This window comes from Dryobates pubescens, chromosome 35 (assembly GCF_014839835.1).
Source record: "Dryobates pubescens isolate bDryPub1 chromosome 35, bDryPub1.pri, whole genome shotgun sequence".
NCBI lineage: Eukaryota > Metazoa > Chordata > Aves > Piciformes > Picidae > Dryobates > Dryobates pubescens.
Window position 1 is genome coordinate 4277433 of NC_071646.1, and position 22073 is coordinate 4299505.

The 22073-nt window shown below is 58.5% G+C and overlaps 1 protein-coding gene across 1 annotated transcript; it reads left to right on the forward strand.

Moving 5' to 3' along the window:
- Positions 1 to 1136: 1136 nt before the first annotated feature.
- On the forward strand, positions 1137 to 20128 carry WNT2B (Wnt family member 2B). Its single transcript, XM_054176545.1, has 5 exons — positions 1137 to 1300; positions 14441 to 14661; positions 16601 to 16878; positions 17788 to 18052; positions 19899 to 20128. The coding sequence occupies exons 1-5, from the start codon at positions 1137 to 1139 to the stop codon at positions 20126 to 20128; spliced, it is 1158 nt and encodes a 385-aa protein (XP_054032520.1).
- The last annotated feature ends 1945 nt before the right edge of the window (positions 20129 to 22073 follow it).

The following is a 22073-nucleotide window of genomic DNA, read 5'->3' on the forward strand; positions in this document are numbered from 1 at the left end:
TGTCCCACAGCCACAGACAGCAAAGGCATGGCAGAGGTGAGAGAGCTCTCCCCAGGTGGCCCAGAGGGCTGCGATCATGGAATCGGAGACCGGTTTGGGTGGGAAAGGACCTTTAAAGCTCATCTGATCCAATCCCCCGGCAGTCAGCAGGGACATCCGCGCTTAGAGCAGGTTGCTCAGAGCCCCAAACAACCTGACCTGGAATGGTTCCAGGGATGAGACATTTCCCACCCCTCTGGGCAAACCGTTCGACGCCACAGCCCCAGAGAGTGGGACATCACAGTCCCAAGAGCAGCGGCTGTCTCGCCGGTGCTAGAAACATCATCACCCCCAACACCGGCCCCGGGGGAGCGATGCCTGCCCCGACCGCTCCTGCCCTCCTTGAAGCCGGTGCCGGTGGAGCCCCAGCGGTTTCCCACCCTGCAGTGACACCTGGCGGGGGCCGGCGCGTCCCCAGCCCCGGCCCCTAGCATCCCGCAGCGCCGCCGAGACCCTTCTCCGGGCGGAACCCGACGGGGCGGCCGCAGCCGGCGGCTCCGCGCTGCATCCCCGGCGGCTGAGGGCGCGGGCGGTGGGAGCGGCCCCGGTTCGCGGCGGCGGCGGGGGCAGGAGCGCGGAGGGGGCTGGTCCGACCTGCCCGGGGGGTGGGGGTCGGTCGGGCCGGAGCGGCGGCTCCGCGCCTCTGACTCTACCCAATGAGAGCCCGCAGCACGCCGGGAGCCGGCGATATTTGGCTGCGGCCCCCACGCTCCCGTCCCCAGAGCGTCCCCGTCCTCCGATCGGGGACCTCCATGGCCCGGCCCGGCCCCGCAGCCCGCCCCATGCCGCCCGGGGGGAGCCGGCCCCGCTAAGCGCCCCGGACCGGGACCCCGCGGGGACCACCGCCCAGCCCAACCCAGCCCAGTCCAGCCCGGCACAGCCCAGTCCAGCCCAGCACAGCCCGGCCCGGCCCCGCCGCCCCCCGCGCAGCAGCATGTTCCCGGGAGCGGGGGCCCAGCCGGGGCTCGCTCAGCAGCGCGGAGCCGGCAGCCGCGCCGCGGGACCGTGACGGGTAGTGCCCCCCGAGGGGAGCGCGGGCAGGACCCTCCCTCTCCTTCCCTGGTCATTTCTCAGTCTGGAGCCCGCCCCGGAGAGATATGCTCAGCCCAAACCGCCTGGAAGCGTCTCCAGGGATTGCCGTGGCCCCCGGGCGTGCGGAGTGCGGAGCCTTCCCTCGGACGGCGGGCGCGGCCCCGCGGCTCTGCCTGCCCCTGCTGCTGCTGCTGCTCGCCCTCACGCCCCGCGCCGACTCCTCGTGGTGGTGAGTGTCCGGCACCGGGATCGGGATAAGGATGGGGATGGGGACGGCGAACGCGGCCGTGGGCTGCGGCAGCGACGGCGGCAGCGCAGCGAGTCCCGCCGAGCCAGAGCCCGACGTGCGGCCGGGGGAGCCCGATGAGGGGCAGCGGGAACCAGAGGAGACCGGCCGGGGTTGAGCGGGTCCCCGGTTCCCCCCGCGCCGCCGGTGCCGGTCCCAGCCGGGAGCTCCGCGGCAGGACGGGTTTGGAGGTACCCTCGTCTCCACCTGCGGGGCGGCGGCGGCCCGGAGTCCCGGGGAAGCGGCAGAGTAGGAACTGCCGTCTCCCCGAGCCTGTCCCGGGGCCGGTATCGGGGCTTTGCCCGGAGAGCAGCCGCCGCGGTCCCCGCGCCCCGAAAGCGCCGCCGGGCGTTTGTCCTCCAGGGACCCCCCCCGGCTCCCGCCAGGCTCCATGCGTTGGGACCACTCCCACTCCCAGTCCGATCCGGGCAGGGCAGGGGCAGGATCAGCTCTTCGGTGGGGTCAGGAGCTGGGAAGCGGCAACAGCAGCGAGCAGCTTCCCGGATCCACCCTCAGCGATCCGGTGATCCCGGCGGAGATCCTGGGGGAGCTGCCGGGTCGCTGCGGGCTGCGGCATCGCCCCGCGCATTGTGTCACAGCTTCTCTGAGCGAGGGAGCTGCTGCTGGCCCTTGCTGGGATGAGATGAGGCTCTGAACAGCCAGAAATGATGCCACAGGAATAGCAGCCTTCTAGAAATTCATCACCTCCAGTCCCAGAGGCTCGAACAATGAAAATCCATGTGCAGAATGAGAGTAATTGGGGAAAACAACGGCTGTGAGGTTTTGGAAGCCACCCCGAGCTGCTTCAGTAGCTCAGTAACACGGGTGAAAACAACAGTTTGCTGAAGGAAAGTTCTCAGTGGCCCCCACCCTGTGAAAGTTCTCTCTGATCTCGTGGAGAGCACTGTTTTCCACCCTAGCTCATCATCATTAGCACATCATAGTGGATGAAGCAGCGTTTAGCTAAATTCATCCCTTCTGCCTCAGAAGAAGAACAGTGGTTTCTGGAATTCCTCAGCTACCGTGGAGCATGCTAGAAGGGCCCGGGAGCACTTCAGAATGGGGCTGATAGCACAAGCATGCCCAGTGCTTGAGAGCACGTCTGGGCACGCAGCGGTCGTGGCCAGGCTGGCATCCCTGGCAGAGCCATCCCAGGGTGAGCTGTGGGGCTGGGAGGGAGCGGGGAGCCCAAGGGATGTGCCGCTCCGGCAGCGGGGACGCAGCCAGGCACCAAAGTGGATAGCGTGAGGAGAGACTTCACCCACAGAGCAGCACAGGTTTTGGCGGGGAGGGGGGCACCTAGAATGCAAACTGGCAATGGCAATGCCAACCCTTGCCATAGCCAGAAGAGATCTCCCACAGCCAGATCAGCTCACGAGGAACTGAAATCACTGGTGAGAAAATGAGTCACCACGGGCGAGTGTCAGGTCGATGCAGGCGCTGGCCTGGCCTCGGCCCCAGATCTGCCCCCACCCAGCAGCGTTGGCGCAGGCAGGGCCGCATCTGTGCGAGGGTGATGTGGCTGATGTGCTGCACGCTGAGGAAGGAAGGAAGAAGAGTCTTAGGGGCAGCAGAGACGTTGGATTATTTAATTCTGTTATGCAGGAGGCTCGCTAGAAGCTGCATGGGGGAAAGCAGCTGGAAAAAGACAAGGTATCGAGTAGTGCCAGCATCATCTGCCCAGAGCTGGGCAGCTCTGGTAACACACGTGGGTGCTGGCTGGAGGGTGAAAATGATTCCTTTGGGAGGTGTGTGAAAACCACCTCTTTCCTTGCTGTTCTACCCCACTTTCCCCATCGCAACTCCACCGTGGTCTCTGCCCTAATCCCAAGTGCACGTCTCTTCCCCGCAGGCGGGAGGAAACCCAGCCACGTTCCAAGCCCCAGTAGCTGTGGCTTGCTGGGGAGAAGCTGAATTTAGCTCCCGCAGTGGTTTGTGTTCACAGCTTGCAGACCCACTCCCGGGCTGGCAGCTTCTGGTTGGACGGAGAAAGGGGCTCCTTGGCCGTGGGGTGGCCGGGCAGGGCTCCTCTGGGCACTATCAGCAGGGAGAATTTGCCCTGAGGGACCTGAGGTGTGCAACTTGAAAGACTCAATTACAACCCGAACCTGTTTCAACTCTCAAGTTCAGGTTTTTTTGGTCAGGCTTTCTCTTCTTGGGGGGGTGCAGAACAACCCTGAGCCAAGCCTCCAGCGGAGCGAGCGCCGTTCAGGGGGCCGTGTCAGCCCGGACGAAATAGCCTCTATGGATGGAGCTGTGCTTTACTGAAAAGGGTTTCACCCAGCTGTGGCTTGGGGGAAAAAGTTGTTCAGCGATTTGCAGAGGTTTCCAGGCAAGATCCTCAGCATTACTGATATTACAGCAAATACATTTGGCGGTGCATCATCGCTCCTTATTTTTATTATTATTGCCAAATTCTTCTAGGGATTCACACACAATAAACTTGTGGAAATAGAGGAAATGCTTCTCATTTTCAGAGCTGGCTCTCTTAAAGTAGATTAATAGGGGAGGGGGGGTGGTGGGGGTGAAAAAGCAAAGAACCAAAGTGGGTCAGTTCTGATCACAGCCTATGGGGAGGAAATATCAACCAAATGTTTCTGCTAAACAACTGCAAATTATTAATTTTCGGCGGCCTTGGCCCACGCTGCCTTGCAACATCGCCAGGAATTGGTGCACTTGGTGCTCAGCAAAGTGTCCCTGGGTCTCTGTGTGTGTGTGGCTGTGCAGAGGGAACAGGCTTGGCCTGGCATGGTTGTGCCCAGTGACGCCGCTTGGACCCCCAAGGCCAGGGTGCCCAGCAGTGGGGATGTGGGGTGCGGGGGGCAGAAGTGCTCCTGACCCGTCCCGGGTTCCTTAGCAACAAAATACCAGCTGAAACACAGATGGAAATTGAGATGGAATGTGATGGGGAAAATCCCTAAATCCCATTTAGGCTGGCATGCAGTCGGGCAAGGGAGAGCAGGGGCTGGCAGGGGCTGTGCCCTGCGAGGGGACCACGAGCCCCGAGAGCGGCCTCCGGCATTCCTGCCGCAAGATTGGGGAGAGATTAGGCCAACGATGCTTATAAACATCAACTGTGCAGTAAACAAACTCGGTGCAAATAACTAAGTAGGGCTTACTCGCTATGGAGAGCCCTGGCTGGCTGCTGTGGTGTGGAAAGCCATCTGAGAGGGGAGGTTTGGTTGAAGCAAGACGTACACAAAGGCGTCTGCGCACACCCCCTGCACCCCACCCTCACACGTAGCCGCCCGCTGCAAGCCCACGCCGCCCCCTAGCCCCCCGGCACACCAAATCCTCGTTAGCTAACTTGTTTATTGCTAACCACAGCCCTTGGAAACTCCAAATATTTAATTTCATCTGGCATTGGAACAGATGGGAGGCATCAGGCTCCCAAAGAGATAAAACAAATCTGTGGAAGGAAGGCCGGCGGAGGTCGGGGAGCGTGCAAGAGCCTGGCAGCCACGTGGGGATCTTCAAGGCGTCGGTGGGCTCTGGGGAAGCTGCTGCACCCTGGGGAGCGATGCCCAGGTGGGCACTGTCTTAGGGATGCTCGAGATCAGAGTTAAGCAGCCACCATCCCCTACATTCCTTCCTCAGCTAGGGAAGCAGGTTCATGGCAGGGGGGTTGGATTAAAGGGCCCTTCAGGGGTCCCTTCCAGCCTAGACTGTTCCATGCTTCATGGGGAGGTAGAAGACACCAAGGGCAAATTATGAAGAAGGGGCACCCATTGCACCCTCTGAGTTAGAGCTGGGGTCAGGCTCTTCCCAAGGACTTAGCAGAACCCCCTCACTGCAGTTGGAGAAGGGCATGTTCCCTCCACCATGGGTAGGAAGGAGCTGTGCTCCCACAGCTGGTCCTCTCTAGGGCCTGGTGTGAGTTTCTGTCGCGACACCAGCGCTGGCTCCTGGGGCAGGTGCAGTGGATGGGCACAAGGGGTGATGGAAAATGGAGCCACACGCAATGGGTGGACGTGGGCTGGAGGAGAGAGGGGCTGATTTAAGCAGACATCACTCTGAGGTGTGTGGGAGGGGAAATAGCACCGGCAGGAATGTTTGAAATCAAGCCAAGGGAAAGACAGCTGCACGGAGGAGCTCCACAGCTGGCCAGGTAATGGGGGTGCCGCTGACTCCCCCCTGTGCCAGCCTCAGCTGGGCAGCCCCGGCAGGGCTTCACTGGCAGGAGGTCGCAGCAGCTCACACAGTGGCTCTGAGTGCTGCATGTCCATAGCTCCCAATGCCATCCTGGAGCAGGGGATTGGAACCATCTGATCTTTAAGGTCTCTGTCAACCCAAACACTCTAGGACCCCCTCCTCCACACGTCCCCCTAATACCAAGCAGCTCCTTGGCCAAGGGCTGTGCCAGGCAAGGTCCCAGGAGGGGAGCACAGGCTCTGTAAGCGGGGAGGATGGCGTGCAGTGCTTGGGGGATGTCGGAGGGCTCACGGCGGCTGCACGCTGGCTGCTGCAGAGCTCTTTGCGTGGCAATAAAAGCAGGAGGTCAGCGACCGGGAAGTCTTTATCCTGAGGAGCTCGCAGCTCGGCTGGCTGGGCAGCCACGCCGTGAAAAAGCAGTTTTAAAGTAAGGTCAGGCTGATGGAGGGCGACCCCTGTGGCCTTTGCAGCAGCCCTGGGTGTTCCTGGTCGGGGTGGTGGAACAGATGCGTTCCCTCAGCCACTCGGCGCCGTCAGAATGATCCTAACTGTGTGCCTCAGTTCATTTTTCACTGGGGTCACTTTCACCTATAGGAAATCTTTCTTACAAAGAAATGCAGCAGGGGGAAAAGGAGAAGAGAAGAGAAGAGAAGCGAAGCGAAGCGAAGAGAAGAGAAGCGAAGCGAAGCGAAGCGAAGAGAAGAGAAGAGAAGAGAAGAGAAGAGAAGAGAAGAGAAGAGAAGAGAAGAGAAGAGAAGAGAAGAGAAGAGAAGAGAAGAGAAGAAGAAGAGAACCAAAACCCTTCTGCTCTTCCAGACTCATTAGCTTTTGCTGTTGCTAATAAGAGGTTCCAGAGGTGCCTGCAGCCCACCGTGAGGAGTGCTGGCCTGGGTTCTGTGCCAACCCACAGAGCACACAAGATATGCCATGGATGAGAGAAGAACCATCCCTCCTTCTTTACCACTAGAGACTCTCTTTCCTCTCCCTTAACAAAGTGCTGTGAGGTTTGGGGAGGGTAAAAATGAGAAAGCATCTTTTTCATGGGCAGTTTGCACTGTGTCCTTATAACAGCTCTGAGTAACAGCTTCCACCTAGAACTAAGCAAGGTCTTGGTCACTGTTGCAGAGGCACCAGGGTCCTTTTCTCCCTCTGCTGTTGTAACCTTCCACCCTCACTGGGGGCTTTGCTGCTCACCTGAGAGATGTTCTGCACATGCCACGTCCCACTTCACACCACAGCCAGGCTCCCAGGTCACCCTTGACACACGATGCCAACAGCATACCTGAGGGAACAGCAGGCAAGGGTGCTCAGCAGGGCCCAGCTCCCCAGGACCACAGCCTTTGCCAGCATTTCAGCCCTTCCCACAGCCACTGCATCCCACAGGGATGCAGGAAAACCACAGAGGGGACTCTGACAAGGCAACAAAGGCACCCAGCTGGGAAAAAGGGTGAGACAACGAGAAACAGAAAGATCTTGGTGCAGAAAATGAGAACTCTACTCCTTGCCTGGCAGTGGTAGTGGCTCAGCATTATGATACTAAAAATTATTCAAGTGAGACTAACACTCTCACCACACAGAGTGGTGGCTCTCAGTGAGGAAATTAGGACTATTAATCATTCCAAGGCGTTAACAATTCCAGCAGGCCAGGATGGCCCCGTTCCCAGTGGGGCTTAATCAAATACTGGGGGTTTATAATAATAAAATAGCATCTCAGATGTCTGCAGCCCCCCCTGACACACACCTTGCAACCCAGAGTGCTATAAATTGTCTGCCCACAGCCAGGGAGAGCAGAGGAAGGAAGGTGCAGCATCCTTGGGAAGTATGCAAGGAACTTGAGGAGGTGAAAGTCTGCCAGGGGCAGTGGAATTCACTCTTAATCAGGCAGGGAGGCAGAGAGGTTGGATCTGATCCTATCTGCTAGAGGTGTCTCCAGTTGCTGCCTGGGGCTTTCCAGACTCCCACCAAGACACAGATTTGCTGTTGGCTCAGCAGGATAGGGAAGAGAACTGAAGCCAAGGCTGTTTGGCTCCTAGTTTGGTCTCTCAGGACTGTCAGTGTGGTGGTCACAAGAGCCACAGGGGTTGGAGTCAATTTTCCCAAGGGAAGGACTCCAGCAGCTTGTGATGCCACCAAGATGCCAGCCCATGCCCTGGTCTCACCCTCAGCAGAGCTCTTGGAGCAGAAGCCAGCAGCAAGGAAGCTCTGTGCAAAACCAGGTCACAGCCCCAGCCTGGGGGATTGCACAAGAAGCTGAGCATCTCCCACCCAGGGAGACAGGAAGCAAGGCAGCACCACCTCCCCCAGCACTGATCCGGGAGAGGAGGCTGGCAGTGCCCTCATGGGCACACATTGTGTCAGAAGGGGTACAGCCAGACCACACTTCACCTGGGCACAGACAAGGGGAGCTCTGGGGGCTTCGCAGCACTGAGTTTGCAGAAGGACAGAGGAACTCCCAGCACTGTGATGGTGGAGCCTAAACCAGGGCCAGTGCACCCCTCCCAGGGCTTTCCCAGGAGCAGGAGGCATTCACAGGTCACCACAGCACGTTCTGGAGCAAGAGGAGAACCACTGCTACAGGCAATGTCCTGAGCTGGGACCAAGCCCCACTTAGAGCTCAGCTCCTGGGCATCTGCTGGCACTGATGGGCTGGGGAGGGACTCAGAGCTCAGCCTTTTTGTCACATCTGGTGGGACAGTTGCATGTGGCAGGCAGGCAGTGGCCATCAGAGGACACAGCATGGAGATGCAGCTTGTCATGGCCATGAAGGTCACCTTGGTGCTTTTCTTGCTCCTTGCTTTCAGTTGTGTTTTTTGGTGGTGGTGGTGGTGGTTTGAATCTGGCTTGGCCAAGTTCAGAGCCCCAAGAGCTGCTCTGCACACACAGTGCCAGGCTGCCACATCTCCTTATACTGAGGAGAGAAGAGCTACTTGTGCTCTGCCACTGAACCAGGGGTTGCAGACAGATGGGAAAGTTTTCAGGATCCTTGGGAAGAGAGAAGCTGCAGGAGGGAGACCTGGTACACTGCCATCCCTTTGCAGCCATGAACTCTCCCTGCATTAATGAGTGACAATGAGGAAGCCTCATGCCTCAGCTCTTGGGTGGCACAGCTGTGGTGGCCCTGGCTGGGAAGGCCACAAGGTGAACCCTGTGCCACCTGCCGTGCCAGGGATACTCAGAGTCATCCTGGCTGAGCTTCTCCATGCCTGGGGTCTGCCTTGCTGCATCCCCAGAACTGCTTGCATGGGCATCCTTGTCCCAGCATAGAGTTAACCTGCAAGGGTGACTTGGTGAAGCTCAGTTTGCATCAGTCATGGACTCATTCATCTCCAGTTGTGCCTCTGCCGGTGCTGATTCAGCCACAGTTTCACCACAGTGGGAACTTGCAGCATCTCAGCAGCTGTTTCAATTCTGAAGCAGAGCACAAATTTTCACATTCTGAGATTTGCCTGGGAGTGGCAATTCCAGGACTGTCCTTTTGAAATCAAGCAATGCTCTAATTGCTGGGGTGCTTTTGGTTTTTCGCAGAGCAGTCCCCTTCTGCTAGCAGCTGGAGAACCACCCCCACAGCTCCAGAGCCCATTTGCTCCCCTAGCCAGGCTGATGCTGACCTGTTCAGGGCTGGTCCAGGCTGCCCAAGAGCTCTGCTTTCTCCAGGGGAGTTCTCATCAGCCTGTGCTAAGGTGCTTTGGGCTCTGGCCATGCTCCTGCTCTCCCACTGCCTCACCAGGGCTACTGGGGCTTTGGGTCTTTCCTGCTAAAGAGCTCAACAGCTGGGAAGAGGCACACACCGTTCAGTTCACTGATTCAGAAAGATCCCAGCCCTCTAAAGATGAAGAAGAAACAAGGCATCCTGAGAGCTGATCCTTGGGACAAGATGCAGCAGATCCCACATGCCGCTGCGGGGATCCCCTCCTAGCCCGCAGGGAAGAGGGAGGAAAGCAGCAGCAGCCATGGGGAGGAGAGATCTGAGCTGCTCAGGCTTCCACCAAAGCAGAGCTGAGGGCAGAGGCACAGCATTGGCCACAGAGCTCTGCGAGAGCTCCCGGAGGAGCCTGCGAGCCCCGAGGGAAGCCAGGCAGGCGGCGGTGGGAAGTGCGGGAGCAGGACACAGCACGGAGTCGAGCCACAGACAGGGCTTAGACAAGATTTCTGCTGCCAAGTAAATAGATGCGGCTGCCTCTGATTTGCATGTTTATCTTAGAAGCAATTTAGGTTTCTCCTTGTTTACAAGAGCCGAAGTCAGCAGACTCTTAGAATAAGAACTACAACTGGGAGCCAAGATGTGACAGTTGTCTCCTGTTCCCCCGAGCATCGCAGCGGCCACGCTCCGGGCTGTTGGGAAAGAGCCTCGGCTGCATCCCTGCTCTGGGTGTTGGGAAAGAGCCTCGGCTGCATCCCTGCTCCGGGTGTTGGGAAAGAGCCTCGGCTGCATCCCTGCTCCGAGCTGTTGGGAAAGAGCCTCGGCTGCATCCCTGCACCGGGTGTTGGGAAAGAGCCTCGGCTGCATCCCTGCTCCGGGTGTTGGGAAAGAGCCTCGGCTGCATCCCTGTACCGGGTGTTGGGAAAGAGCCTCGGCTGCATCCCTGCTCCAAGCTGTTGGGAAAGAGCCTCGGCTGCATCCCTGCTCCGAGCTGTTGGGAAAGAGCCTCGGCTGCATCCCTGCACCGGGTGTTGGGAAAGAGCCTCGGCTGCATCCCTGCTCCGGGTGTTGGGAAAGAGCCTCGGCTGCATCCCTGTACCGGGTGTTGGGAAAGAGCCTCGGCTGCATCCCTGCACCGGGTGTTGGGAAAGAGCCTCGGCTGCATCCCTGCTCCGAGCTCTTGGGAAAGAGCCTCGGCTGCATCCCTGCTCCGGGTGTTGGGAAAGAGCCTCGGCTGCATCCCTGCTCTGGGTGTTGGGAAAGAGCCTCGGCTGCATCCCTGCTCCGAGCTGTTGGGAAAGAGCCTCGGCTGCATCCCTGCTCCGGGTGTTGGGAAAGAGCCTTCCCTGCATCCCTGGTCCGAGCTGTTGGGAACAAGCCTCGGCTGCATCCCTGCACTGGTTGTTGGGAGCCTTCCCTGCATCCCTGCTCCAAGCTGTTGGGAAAGAGCCTTCCCTGCATCCTTGCACCTGGTGGTTAGGAAAGCCTCAGCTGTTTTCCTGCACTGGGCAGGGAGCAGCAGGGCTGGACGACACAGGCTCTGGGAGCACTTGCCTCTGCAAGGTGAAGGCTCCAGCCTCTCAAGCTGAAGGCTCCAGCCTCTGCTGCTGCTGCACAAATCGCTCGGTGCAGGAGCAGGGAAGGGAGGACAGGAGCTGGGATCCAGTGTCCCTGTGGCAGCGACAGGAGCTGGGATCCAGCGTTCCTGTGGCAGCGACAGAGCTGGGATCCGATGTCCCTGTGGCAGCAGAGTGCTTCCCGCAGCTCTGTCGGTTAGCACCCATGTCCTGGCAGGTGGGAGCCGGTGGGAAATGCAGTGAGGTTGGGACTGCAGGTGGATTTGCAAGGAATAACTGATGCAGCATCCTGCAGCCAAGGGCTATCCGAGGGGTCGGTGCCAGCCCCTCTCCGGGCTGAGCAAACAGACCTCAGGACCTCGCAGGAGGCAGCATCCCACGGAACCCTGTCTGACAGGCTGGGGATCGTTATCCCCACATGCACTCGATTAACTTCCTCCCTCCATCCCAGCACTCACAGCCTGCTTCTGCCGTTCCTGACCTACAGAAGTCCAGGTCCGAGCAGCCTGCAGCATTAGGAGCAGTTCTCTCTCACAGGCTTTGCCGAACTCAGCGCCTGGGGATTGTTCTTTGCTTTCTTCTCCTGCTATAAAAATGCAGATCCCCCCCAGAGTGCAGCATTTCACTTCCAGCAGAGCCTCGTGTTTTAAACTGGAAGCTGTGATAAGGCAGCTGGGAGGAGGGGGGGACTTCTCAGAACAGCCATTGTCCACTGCCTCTTGCAGTGGTTTTCAAATGTCACAGGCTTTGAGAAATGAAACTGGAAGGGATGCTTTAATCAATCCAAAACAAATGTTTTGGGGTTGTTTTTTTTTCCTCCTCCCAAAATTCTGCTTGGCAGAGTTTTCCATGTTCCCTGTCACGCTCCATTTCAGAGTGGCTGAGGAAATGGAAGATCTCTGCCTCACCAGGATGGCTGCAGCCCGTCCAAGGCACGTGAGGAATTGTCCCCCTCGTTGTGCCATGCTGCTTCCCAGCACCCCAGCAACCGTGGGGTGGGCTTCAGGATGTCATCTCTGACAGAGGACTGCTGGTACCGTGGCAAATGCACTGCTGGTTTGCAGCCCTGAGCAAAGGGAGGTGCAGCCCCTGAGCTGGGCTGCTGTGAGGTGCTCCCTCGCGCTCTGCTCTCCTTCCACTTTCTCCTGCTGATAATGTTTGCTCTGCTCTGGGTGTTTGGCAGGGGAATTAATGAGGAGTAATTAGCTCAGCGTGAAAAAAGGGAGTGCCTGGTGTTATCTTGTCTGGAGGCTTTACCTTGATCCGTCTCCCAGGGCTGGGCTGGCCTGGGCAGTGCTTTATCTGCCAGCTCTCCTCTGCCCCCATGTCTCCCCAGCACCAGCCCCGCTTACAGCCCACCAAAGCCCAGTGCCACAGCTCAGCAGTGTTGGGGACAGGCAGGGGACAGGGTTCTCCCAAGCTTCCCAGTGAGGTGGCCCATCAAAGACAGTTTTACCTTCCCCAGCTCTCCCAGCAGCTCTTTCCTCCAGCAAAAGAGACCTTTGGCTACTGCTGCAACCTCCATCCTGCAGCACCCTGGGCTCCCAGCAGCCTCATCCCAGCTCCTGGCAGCACGGGCAGGGACACATCTGCTACCCCCATCCTCACTGGGAGCAGGCAGACAGGGCAGAATGGATTCAGGGACATGGAACCTGGCCAAGCTTCCTACTGGGTCTCTGCAGCTCCACTGGAGGCTGCTGGCCCATGCCATCACCCTGCTGGAGGGTGCTTCTCAGCCCCCACGACTGAGACAATTCAATGCCCACAGTTGGCATTGTCTGATGAGCTCCTGTTGGCTCTTCTGTCCTGAATGGCTTCTGCCATCTCCCTGTGCCCCTGCTGCAGGGTGAGAGGCTGGTGGGCATGATGTGAGGCACGCTCGCTGGCCCCTGCTGGGGCTGGCAGAGCCGTGGGGAGCCTGGTTTATGATCCTCAGCTCCAGCCTGGGATGACCTCGTGCCTCTGCCAGTGTTTAAACAAAATGTTGTGGAAAAGGGAACAGATCCCCCTCGCTCTCCCTGCTCCCAGGGCTTCCCTGAGCCTGGGGCTGAGAGAAGGCCAGAGAGAGACAATGAAATAGTGCCCAAGCTTGCAGCTTTTGATTATGATTAAAGGAATTGTCTTACTTCCATTCAGAGGGGGTGGGGGGGTGTTTAAACATTTGAATCCCACCCAACCCTCATCCCTCCCAAGCAGAATCACAGCTCTGCACTCAGTGGCAGACTCCAGCCTCTGGCACCAGCAGCAGCTGCCTGGCTGGGGAGAGCGGGCAGCCTGGGGGTGGAAAGTTCCACGTTGTGCCTTTGTCCAGGTGGGTGTGAGGCTGTGGGGCAGAGCTCAGAGTCCCTCCCCATGACAATGGTTCTTGGCCAGCCTGTGGTTTGCACACAGTCCTTCTGGTGCCAGCTCCAGCCCTCTTTGCACGGCTGCAGGGAGGGGACTGGGGTGCAGGCAGGGCACGGGCAGGGCAGGAAGCACAGTCCAGCTCTCTCAGTTATCCAGCTTCAGGGCACCACCAGCACTGCTCACCAGTGCAAGGCCTGCACAGGGGACTAGGGGTCACAGTGTGAATGAGGACTACAGCAACAAGAGCTGAAGCCTGCCTCTCTTTCTCCCCTACCTGAGCATCACACAGTGCCTGTGCCATGGCCTGTTGGTCCCACAGCATACCCCAGCCAGGTCACAGGCAGAAGGGATCACAGAGCCTGTGCTGGCCACGCTGGACTTCATCCTGCTGTGCTCAGCAGAGTGGGGCTGGGATGTAGAGAAGGGGCTGGGAGGGAGGTTTTGCACATCAGCAGGTTCCTCTGCTACAGCTCCAGGGGCTCACAGAGAGCTTGCCATTTCAGGGGTACAGAGCCCAGGACCTGCAGCACCCACAGCTGGGTGTCCCTGGGGGCAGAGGGACTCCCCGGGGCCCCCCATTTTCCCCCACAGAGATGCACACACAGGGCTGAGCTTTGCCTGCCTCGGGCTGCTGCAGCTCAGGATTAGTTTGTCAAACACAAAGAGCAAATCCCAGCCATGGTGATGGCTCAGCAGTGCCCTGTCTGAACCCAGCACCAGGCAGGTCTCACCCTGCTCCATAGCTGCCCAGCTCGCCCATGCTGAGGGGATGCTGCAAGGAGGGAAGGTTGCCCTGGGAGAATCCTCTTGACAGGGCCCAGAGGAGCTGTGACACAGCTGGAAATGAAAGAGGGAAAGGGGGATCACAGAATGTTAGGGGCTGGAAGGGACCTCGAGAGATCATCCAGTCCAACCCCTCCTGCCAGGGCAGGATCACCTATGCCAGGTCACACAGGAACACATCCAGGCAGGTCTTGAATATCTCCACAACCCCTTTGGGGAGCCTGTTCCAGTGTTCTGTCATCCTCACAGGGAAATAATTCTTCCTCCTGTTTCCATGGAACTTCCTATGCCTCACCTTCCACCCACTGCCCCTTGTCCTGTCCCTGCGCATCGCCGAGCAGAGCCTGGCTCCATCCTCTGGGCACTCATCCTTTATGTGCTTGTAAACATGAACGAGATCAGGGACAGCAGCAGGTTGGGCAGCCCTGAGAGCAGCCCAGAACCAGCTGCTGAGCCCCGAGGCCCAGTGTGAAATTCCCCTTGGTCTGAGAGATCAGGAGATGCCCCCTCAGCAGGATGTGGCGGTGGGGAGCCAGAGCCCTGCAGCAGGCTGTAACCTGACCCTCGTCTCTCTCTCTCTCGCAGGTACATCGGGGCGCTGGGCGCCAGGGTGATCTGCGACAACATCCCTGGGCTGGTGAACAAGCAGCGGCAGCTGTGCCAGAGGTACCCTGACATCATGCAGTCGGTCGGGGAGGGAGCCAAGGAGTGGATCCGGGAGTGCCAGCACCAGTTCCGGCACCACCGCTGGAACTGCAGCACCCTGGACCGGGACCACACCGTCTTCGGCCGCGTCATGCTGCGAAGTAGGTTCTGCCCCCTGCCCGTCCCACTGCCACGTGCCTGCTCCCCCTGGGAGTCTCTCCTCTGGCCAGGCTGCCGTGCCAGGTGGCTTGGGTTACTCCCTTGGGAGAGCTTTGCCTTCCCCTGTAAATTAATCAAGCAGTAATGGGAGCAGAGCGCCGCGTTGGGAAGAGCTGCACCAGATGAGATGGAGTGGGGGGAGGGGGGGGCAGCACTTGGGGGAGAATGGGGAAGGAGGAGACACCTCCGGAGAACAGGCTCCTATGTAAACAGTAATGGGATATATAAATATTTGGAGAGCAGGGTTGGCCAGGACTCAGCAGTTCACGTGGGAACTGGCTGTTCCCTTGCATGGCAGGGGAGGCAAGGCAGAGCTGCAGCTCCACTCCTCGCTTCGGGTTCCCAGGTGGAGTAGGACCAGGGCTGCAGGCGTTCACCAGCCCTGCACCACTGTCTGGGCTCAGACCCTGCCCAGGAGGAACCTTCTCACTCCAGGTGAGGGATGGATACAGGACAAGCAGGAAGGGACCCATGGAAAGGCACCACGAGGATAGGATCAGGGGTAGCTCCAGAGCAGAAGCAGCATTGTGGGCCCCAGCTGCCCCTGGGAGGGCTCCAGCAGCGAGCAGACCCTGGGAAGGGGTGGGAGCCCCGGTGCCAACAGCAGCACTGTGGGACAGATGCTGCTGCTGCACCCTGTGACGTGCTGGGGCGCATCCAGCCACGCGGCCTCCAAATCAAAGGCGTCTGGGAACAGCCGGGAGCAGCTCATATGGAGGACATGTGAGGAGCTGGGGATGGGGGGCTTGCTCCCAGCTGGTGGGGGGAAGGGGCAGCTGCCATGGGGCAGACGAGATGCAGAGCTGTGAGCCAGACCCTCGGAGAGGAGCTGGCCGGAGGGAAGGGGGCTGCAAGCTCCGGGGCACAGCACCCACTCTGCCTGGTCTCAGCTTCTTCGTCCTGCAGCGGCACCTTTGCTGCTGCCCCTGTCCTCTCCTGGCAAAGGATGGGGAATGAGGAAAGCTCCTCGGCCACAGCCCCATCCTGCGAGGCCCAAAGAGAGCTCTGCTGCCTTTGAAGTTGCTTTCAAAGGCTTCTCCGAACTGGAGAGGAGCATGGTTTTGATTTGCTGCCTCTTTTACAGCATTATAAAAACAGCTGCGAACTCGAAGCAGAGACATAAAATAGCAGCAGCAAAGCTGTGCCAGGCGGGGAGAGCCCAGCCTGGCCAGAGCCAGTACCAGCTCCCAAGCTTGGCATCAGCCACTACCAAAGGGTGCTGGTGGGTCCTGCAGCCTCAGAACCGTAGGCACCTGCATGGCCTCTGAGTTGCAGGTGGCAGAATCACAGAATGTTAGGGGCTGGAAGGGAACTCGAGAGAGCATTCAGTCCAACCCCTCCTGCCAGGGCAGGATCACCTATGCCAGGTCACACAGGAACACATCCAGGCAGGTCTTGAATATCTCCACAACCCCTTTGGGGAGCCTGTTCCAGTGTTCTGTCATCCTCACAGGGAAATAGTTCTTCCTCCTGTTTCCATGGAACTTCCCATGCCTCACCTTCCACCCATTGCCCCTTGTCCTGTCCCTGGGCATCGCCAAGCAGAGCCTGGCTCCATCCTCTTGGCACTCATCCTCTATGCATTTACAAACATGAGTGAGGTCAGGGAGAGCAGCAGGTTGGGCAGTCCTGAGAGCAGCCCAGAACCAGCTGCTGAGCCCCAGGGCCCAGTGTGAAATTCTCCTTGGTCTGAGAGGTGCCAGCAGAGCCAAGGCTGGACTCGGTGGCCAGCAGAGCCGGTTGGACTTGCCCAGGCGCGAGTCGGTCTTGCCTCCAGCCGGGCAGGTGCCGCCGCGCAGCGCCCTGCTCCCGGTTGGGCTGCAGGCGCCTGGCACGGCCTGGCAGGCTCAGTCCCCACCCCTGTCCCTCTCCCCGCGGCAGGCAGCAGGGAGGCCGCCTTCGTCTACGCCATCTCCTCGGCGGGGGTGGTCTACGCCATCACGCGGGCCTGCAGCCAGGGCGACCTGAAGGCCTGCAGCTGCGACCCGCTGAAGCGAGGCCGCGCCAAGGACGAGCGCGGGGAGTTCGACTGGGGCGGCTGCAGCGACAACATCCACTACGGGATCCGCTTCGCCAAGGCCTTCGTGGATGCCAAGGAGAAGAGGGTGAAGGACGCCCGGGCGCTGATGAACCTGCACAACAACCGCTGCGGGAGGATGGTGAGCGCCGCCCCCACGGGGCTCCCCCCAGGGCATCTCCGCAGGGCGGCGGGCACCGCGAGCGCCTCGGGGGTAGGAGTGGGACCCTGCTGCAGAGGGCAGGTTCTGCCGTGGATGGGGGCAGGGCGCTGCCCTTGCCTTCCCAGTGCCCCCAGCATGCTCTGCCCAGAGGACAGCCCCATGGGGATTCATGGATTGCATCAGATTGGAAGGGACCCTCGAAGGTCATCTTGTTCCACACCCCTGCAGTCAGCAGGGACAGCTCCTAGTAGATCAGGCTGCCCAGGGACACAGGAATTCCTTACCATGAGGGTGGTGGAACACTGGAATGGGTTGCCCAGGGAGGTGGTTGAGGCCCCGTCCCAGAAGCTATTCAAGGTGAAGCTCAGCAGGGCTCTGGGCAAGCCTGACCTTGATCAAAGCCCCTTCCCAGCACCGCTGCTGCCCATCCCTGGTGAGCCCAGGCTGTCCCCAGGTTCTGAGCAACCTGATCTAGTGGAGGATGTCCCTGCTGACAGCCAGGGGGGTTGGACTGGATGACCTTTGGAGGTCCCTTCCAACCCAAACCATTCTATGAGTCTATGAAGTGGATGTGGGACACATCAAGTGGCTCAAGGGATGGCAGTACCTTGCTTACCTTTTCCCCCAGCATGTGTCCTCGCTGGTGCTGGCATCAGTGACAGTGGGAATGCATCCCCCCTTCCCACGAAGAGCCACATCCCCCACAGCCAGGGCTGATGGGCTGTGATGTGGTGGGTTGAAATTCCGCCCCCACCCCTCCCCAGCATGAACTTTGCCAGAGCAGCTCAGGCGGAAGCAAACGAAAGCTGGGGACGAGCAGCCCCGAGGCGTGGTGCCTGGTGCCGGGGCGGCGGCCGCTCCCCACGGCGTCCCTCCCTCTTCCCACAGGCGGTGAAGCGCTTCCTGAAGCTGGAGTGCAAGTGCCACGGGGTGAGCGGCTCCTGCACGCTAAGGACTTGTTGGCTGGCGATGTCGGACTTCCGGAAAACAGGAGATTACCTGAGGAAGAAGTACAACGGAGCCATCCAGGTGACCATGAACCAGGACGGCACCGGCTTCACGGTGGCCAACAAGAACTTCAGGAAGCCCACGAAAACAGACCTGGTGTATTTTGAGAACTCACCCGATTACTGCGTGATGGACAAGTCAGCAGGTAACAAACACAGAATCATAGAACCAATGAGGCTGGAAAAGGCCTCAGAGATCATCAAGCCCAAGCTGTCACCCAACACCTCATGACCGCTAAACCATGGCACCAAGTGCCATATCCAGTCCCCTCTTCAACACCTCCAGGGATGGGGACTCCACCACCTCCCTCGGCAGCACATTCCAATGCTTAACAACTCTCTTTGGGAAGAACTTTCTCCTCACCTCCAGCCTAAACTTCCCCTGGCACAGCTTGAGACTGTGTCCTCTTGTTCTGGTGCTGCTTGCCTGGGAGAAGAGACCAACCCCTTCCTGGCTACAACCTCCCTGCAGGTAGATGTAGACAGCACAAAGCTCTGCTCACTGCCCAGCTCCTCCTCCCCTCCTGACAGGCCAGCAGCTCCCAGCTCGCTCTCCAGCTCTGGGCAGCAGCAGGTGCTAGCTCCAGCCATGGGTGTGGGGAAGAGGCTGTGCAGGGCATCACCGATGCTGCATCCCTGGCCAGGCTCACTGCCCATGCTACAACCTGCGCCCTTAAAGCAAGCACAGGCTCTGCAGCCTCTTCCCAGCCCTTGGAAGCCACACTGTGGCACAATGGATGGATGTTAAGAAGAAGTTCTCCCCAGAAAGAGACATTTGCCATTGGGATGCGCTGCCCAGGGAGGTGGTGGAGTCACCATCCCTGGAGGTGTTTAGGAAGAGACTGGATGGGGTGCTTGGTGCCATGGTTTAGTTGATCAGATGGTGTTGGATAACAGGTTGGACTTGATGATCTCAAAGGTCTCCTCCAACCTTGTCTGGTCTACTCTATTCTATTCCATGTAATGAGGTTTCACTGCTGCCAAGGCAGTCATGTTCAAGGTCACAGAATGTTAGGGGTTGGAAGGGACCTCCAGAGATCACTGAGTCCAACCTCCCTGCCAAAGCAGGATCACCTAGAGCAGGCTGCACAGGAACACATCCAGGCGGGTTTTAAAAGCCTCCAGAGACGGAGACTCCACAACCTCTCTTTCAGCCTGCTCCAGTGCTCTACCACTGTCACACTACAGAAGTGTCTCCTCGTGTTGAGGTGGAGCCTCCTGTGTTCTAGCTTGTACCCATGGCTCCTTGTCCTATCACTGGGCACCAGTGAAAAGAAACTGGTGCCTTCATCTTGCCACCCGCCCCTCAGATATTCATAGAAGAGAATAGGATGGAATTAACCAGGTTGGAAGAGACCTTTGAGATCATCCAGTCCAACCTGTCACCCAACAGCACCTAATCAGCTAAACCATGGCACCAAGTGCCTCATCCAGTCTCTTCCTAAACACCTCCCATGCTGGTGACTCCACCACCTCCCTGGGCAGCACATCCCAATGGCCAATCTCTCTTTCTACAAACAACTTCTTCCTAACATCCAGCCTAAACCTCCCCTGGTGCAGCTTGAGACATTGATAAGATCCTCTCTCAGCCTTGTCTTCTCAAGTCTAACCAGCCCCAGGTCTCTCAGTCTCTTTTCACAGGAGAGATGTCCCATTGTTGATGGCAGATCACAACCTCCCAGCATGGTGGGGGTTGGCAGGGATCTCTGGAGATCTTCCAAGCCCAACCCTGCTGCCAAAACAGGGTCACCCACAGCAGGTTGCCAGAATCATAGAATTGCTAGGGTTGGAAGGAAGGGACCTCAAGGATCACCCAGTTCCACACCCATGGCAGGGACACCTCACACTACATCAGGTTGCTCACAGCCACATCCAGCCCAGCCTTAAAAATCAGAGAACAGCTATGGGGCGGGAGGGTGGAGGCAGGGAGGTAGTGGAGGAAGCATCTGAAGAAGGAACCCCGCCTTGAGCCACTCTCCCTTCCTCCTGCAGGCTCCCTGGGCACGGCGGGGCGCGTCTGCAGCAAGCTGTCGCGGGGGACGGACGGCTGCGAGGTGATGTGCTGCGGGCGGGGGTACGACACCACCCGCGTCACCCGCGTCACCAAGTGCGAGTGCAAGTTCCACTGGTGCTGCGCTGTGCGCTGCAAGGAGTGCGAGGACACTGTGGACGTGCACACCTGTAAAGCACCCAAACGGGCCGAGTGGTTGGACCAGACCTGAGCCGAGGGAGCACGGAGGGGAAGAGGCTGCCGCCAGCTCCGCCTCGCAGTCTTTTTTCCTTTAACCCCTTGTCCTCCCCTCCGCCCCCCAACCCCGAGGGCTGCGATGTTCTGGGAGCTGTAGTTCGACTGCATGGCTTTTTATTTAAGTAAATTCTGCAAAGCACTAAAAAAAAACCAAAACCAAAAACAAACCAAAAAAAGAGGACTACATTTCCCAGGAGGTACCGTGGCCCCTGCCACTTGCTCAGCAAAACCAATCCCCTACACCTAGGAGGAGTCTGCAATCCTTGCTTCGACTGTGAACCTGCTGCTGCCCTGGGTTCTCTCTGCAAGGGGACGGTGCAGTCGACACGGGCTTGGGGGACCGAGCGTCAGGAGGCAGTGGCTGAGGACACCTGCACCTCCCCAGAGAGCTGACCTTGCAGTTTCACCAGCAAAAGCCACTCCTTGAGAACAATCCACCCTTGCAGGAGGCAGCCTTTGCTCTTCCTCCTTTGCAAGGCCAAGGATGGGTGTCACTGACCGTGAGACAGCTCCACGATCTCCCTCCCCTGCCCCCGGCAGACCTGGCACTCACTGCTGACCCTGCTGAGCAGAGCAGCCTCTGCAGGAGGCTTCTCTCCCTGTCTCCCCACCAAGGCGACAAGAGGAGCTGTAAATTGGGACTGAAACCTGAGGGACTGCACAAGGACAAGGGCCAACCCCGATGCTGGTGGCCACAGAGGGCTAAAGAAAGCAAAAGGAGTCTGTGCAGGTCCTGGTAGGTTCTGGAGCCAGACACCAGAGCATCTCTGTAAAGCTCACCTGTATGTTGTGTATACTGCTTACTGTTTTAAGTCAAAATTCATTATAAACCTGTATCAGAAAATGACCTTCTTTGCTTTTTGAATTCCCCCCCACCCCCAGCTGGGCATGTTCCCAGAGCAGGAAACAGCCCCATGAGTTTCTGCTTCCTACTCACCTGCAGCTCCCAGGGGCTTCCTGCTGAGTCTGCCACACAGCAGAGCCCCAGCACCCAACAGCCCTGGGGAGCCCTTCACAAGCAGCAGCACACTCCAGGACATCTAATGGCATAGCAGTGGGTCAAGCAGGAGATGCTAGGTTGGTTTTCAGACCTTCCCCATCAAATAAAAACAAACCAAACACCTAAGTTATCAACTGAAATGAAGGTGATGAAAGGAGGGGGCCAGCAGCCTGTAGATACTGAGATCAAACCCTCCCAGCACTGGAGGTTCTTTTTCCCCCAACATGGGCAAGCAGTGAGGGCTGATTTGTCCCTGCTCATTGCAGAAGGGTTGGACAAGATGACCTTTGAAGGTCCCTTCCAACCAGATGCACTTTATGATTCCATGCATTCTACTTCATTTGGTGCCCAGGTATTTTATAGTGTGGTCAGAAGGTGCCAATCCTCACACACAGGCTTACTGCCCAAGGCAGCTGGACCTGCAGACTGCAATGCCCCAGGTAAAACAAAATTCCCACAATCACTGCAACTCCTGAGCACATCCTGAGGCTACCAGAAGCTTTTTCCACTTGCAGAGCTCACTGCCCCCTGCCCCAAGCAGGCCCTGCTCTGCTTCCTTCCTGACCCTGGCAAAATGCTGTCAGCTTTCCTCATGTTGTGCTGGTGGGCAGGTGAGGACACTCCACACACTCAAAGTCTTTGTTCGTGGAAGTTAGAAGCTAAGAACAGCAGGAAAAAAAAGCCCCCAGTGGTACTCCCCCTGTCCATGCTTCAACCTGGCTCTGCTCTCGCACCACTGCTGCTTCTGGGGGTGCTGGGAAAGCTCCCCATGTACTCAAAGTGCCCCCCAGCAGCAGCCAGATGTGTGGGCAGAGGGAGCTGAGCAGCTCCACAGGCAAGGTCTGAAGGAAGGTCAAAGTAGCAGGATGGGATTAAGGCAAAGAAGATTATTGTGGTCCTAAGCCACCCCTCGGCTACT

Bases quoted from the DNA above. Each gene is read 5' to 3' on its own strand.
- WNT2B (XM_054176545.1), top strand. From the start codon at position 1,137: ATGCTCAGCCCAAACCGCCTGGAAGCGTCTCCAGGGATTGCCGTGGCC. The intron at 14,662-16,600 runs GTAGGTTCTGCC...TCCCCGCGGCAG, and splicing joins CGGCCGCGTCATGCTGCGAA to GCAGCAGGGAGGCCGCCTTC. The intron at 16,879-17,787 runs GTGAGCGCCGCC...CTCTTCCCACAG, and splicing joins ACAACCGCTGCGGGAGGATG to GCGGTGAAGCGCTTCCTGAA.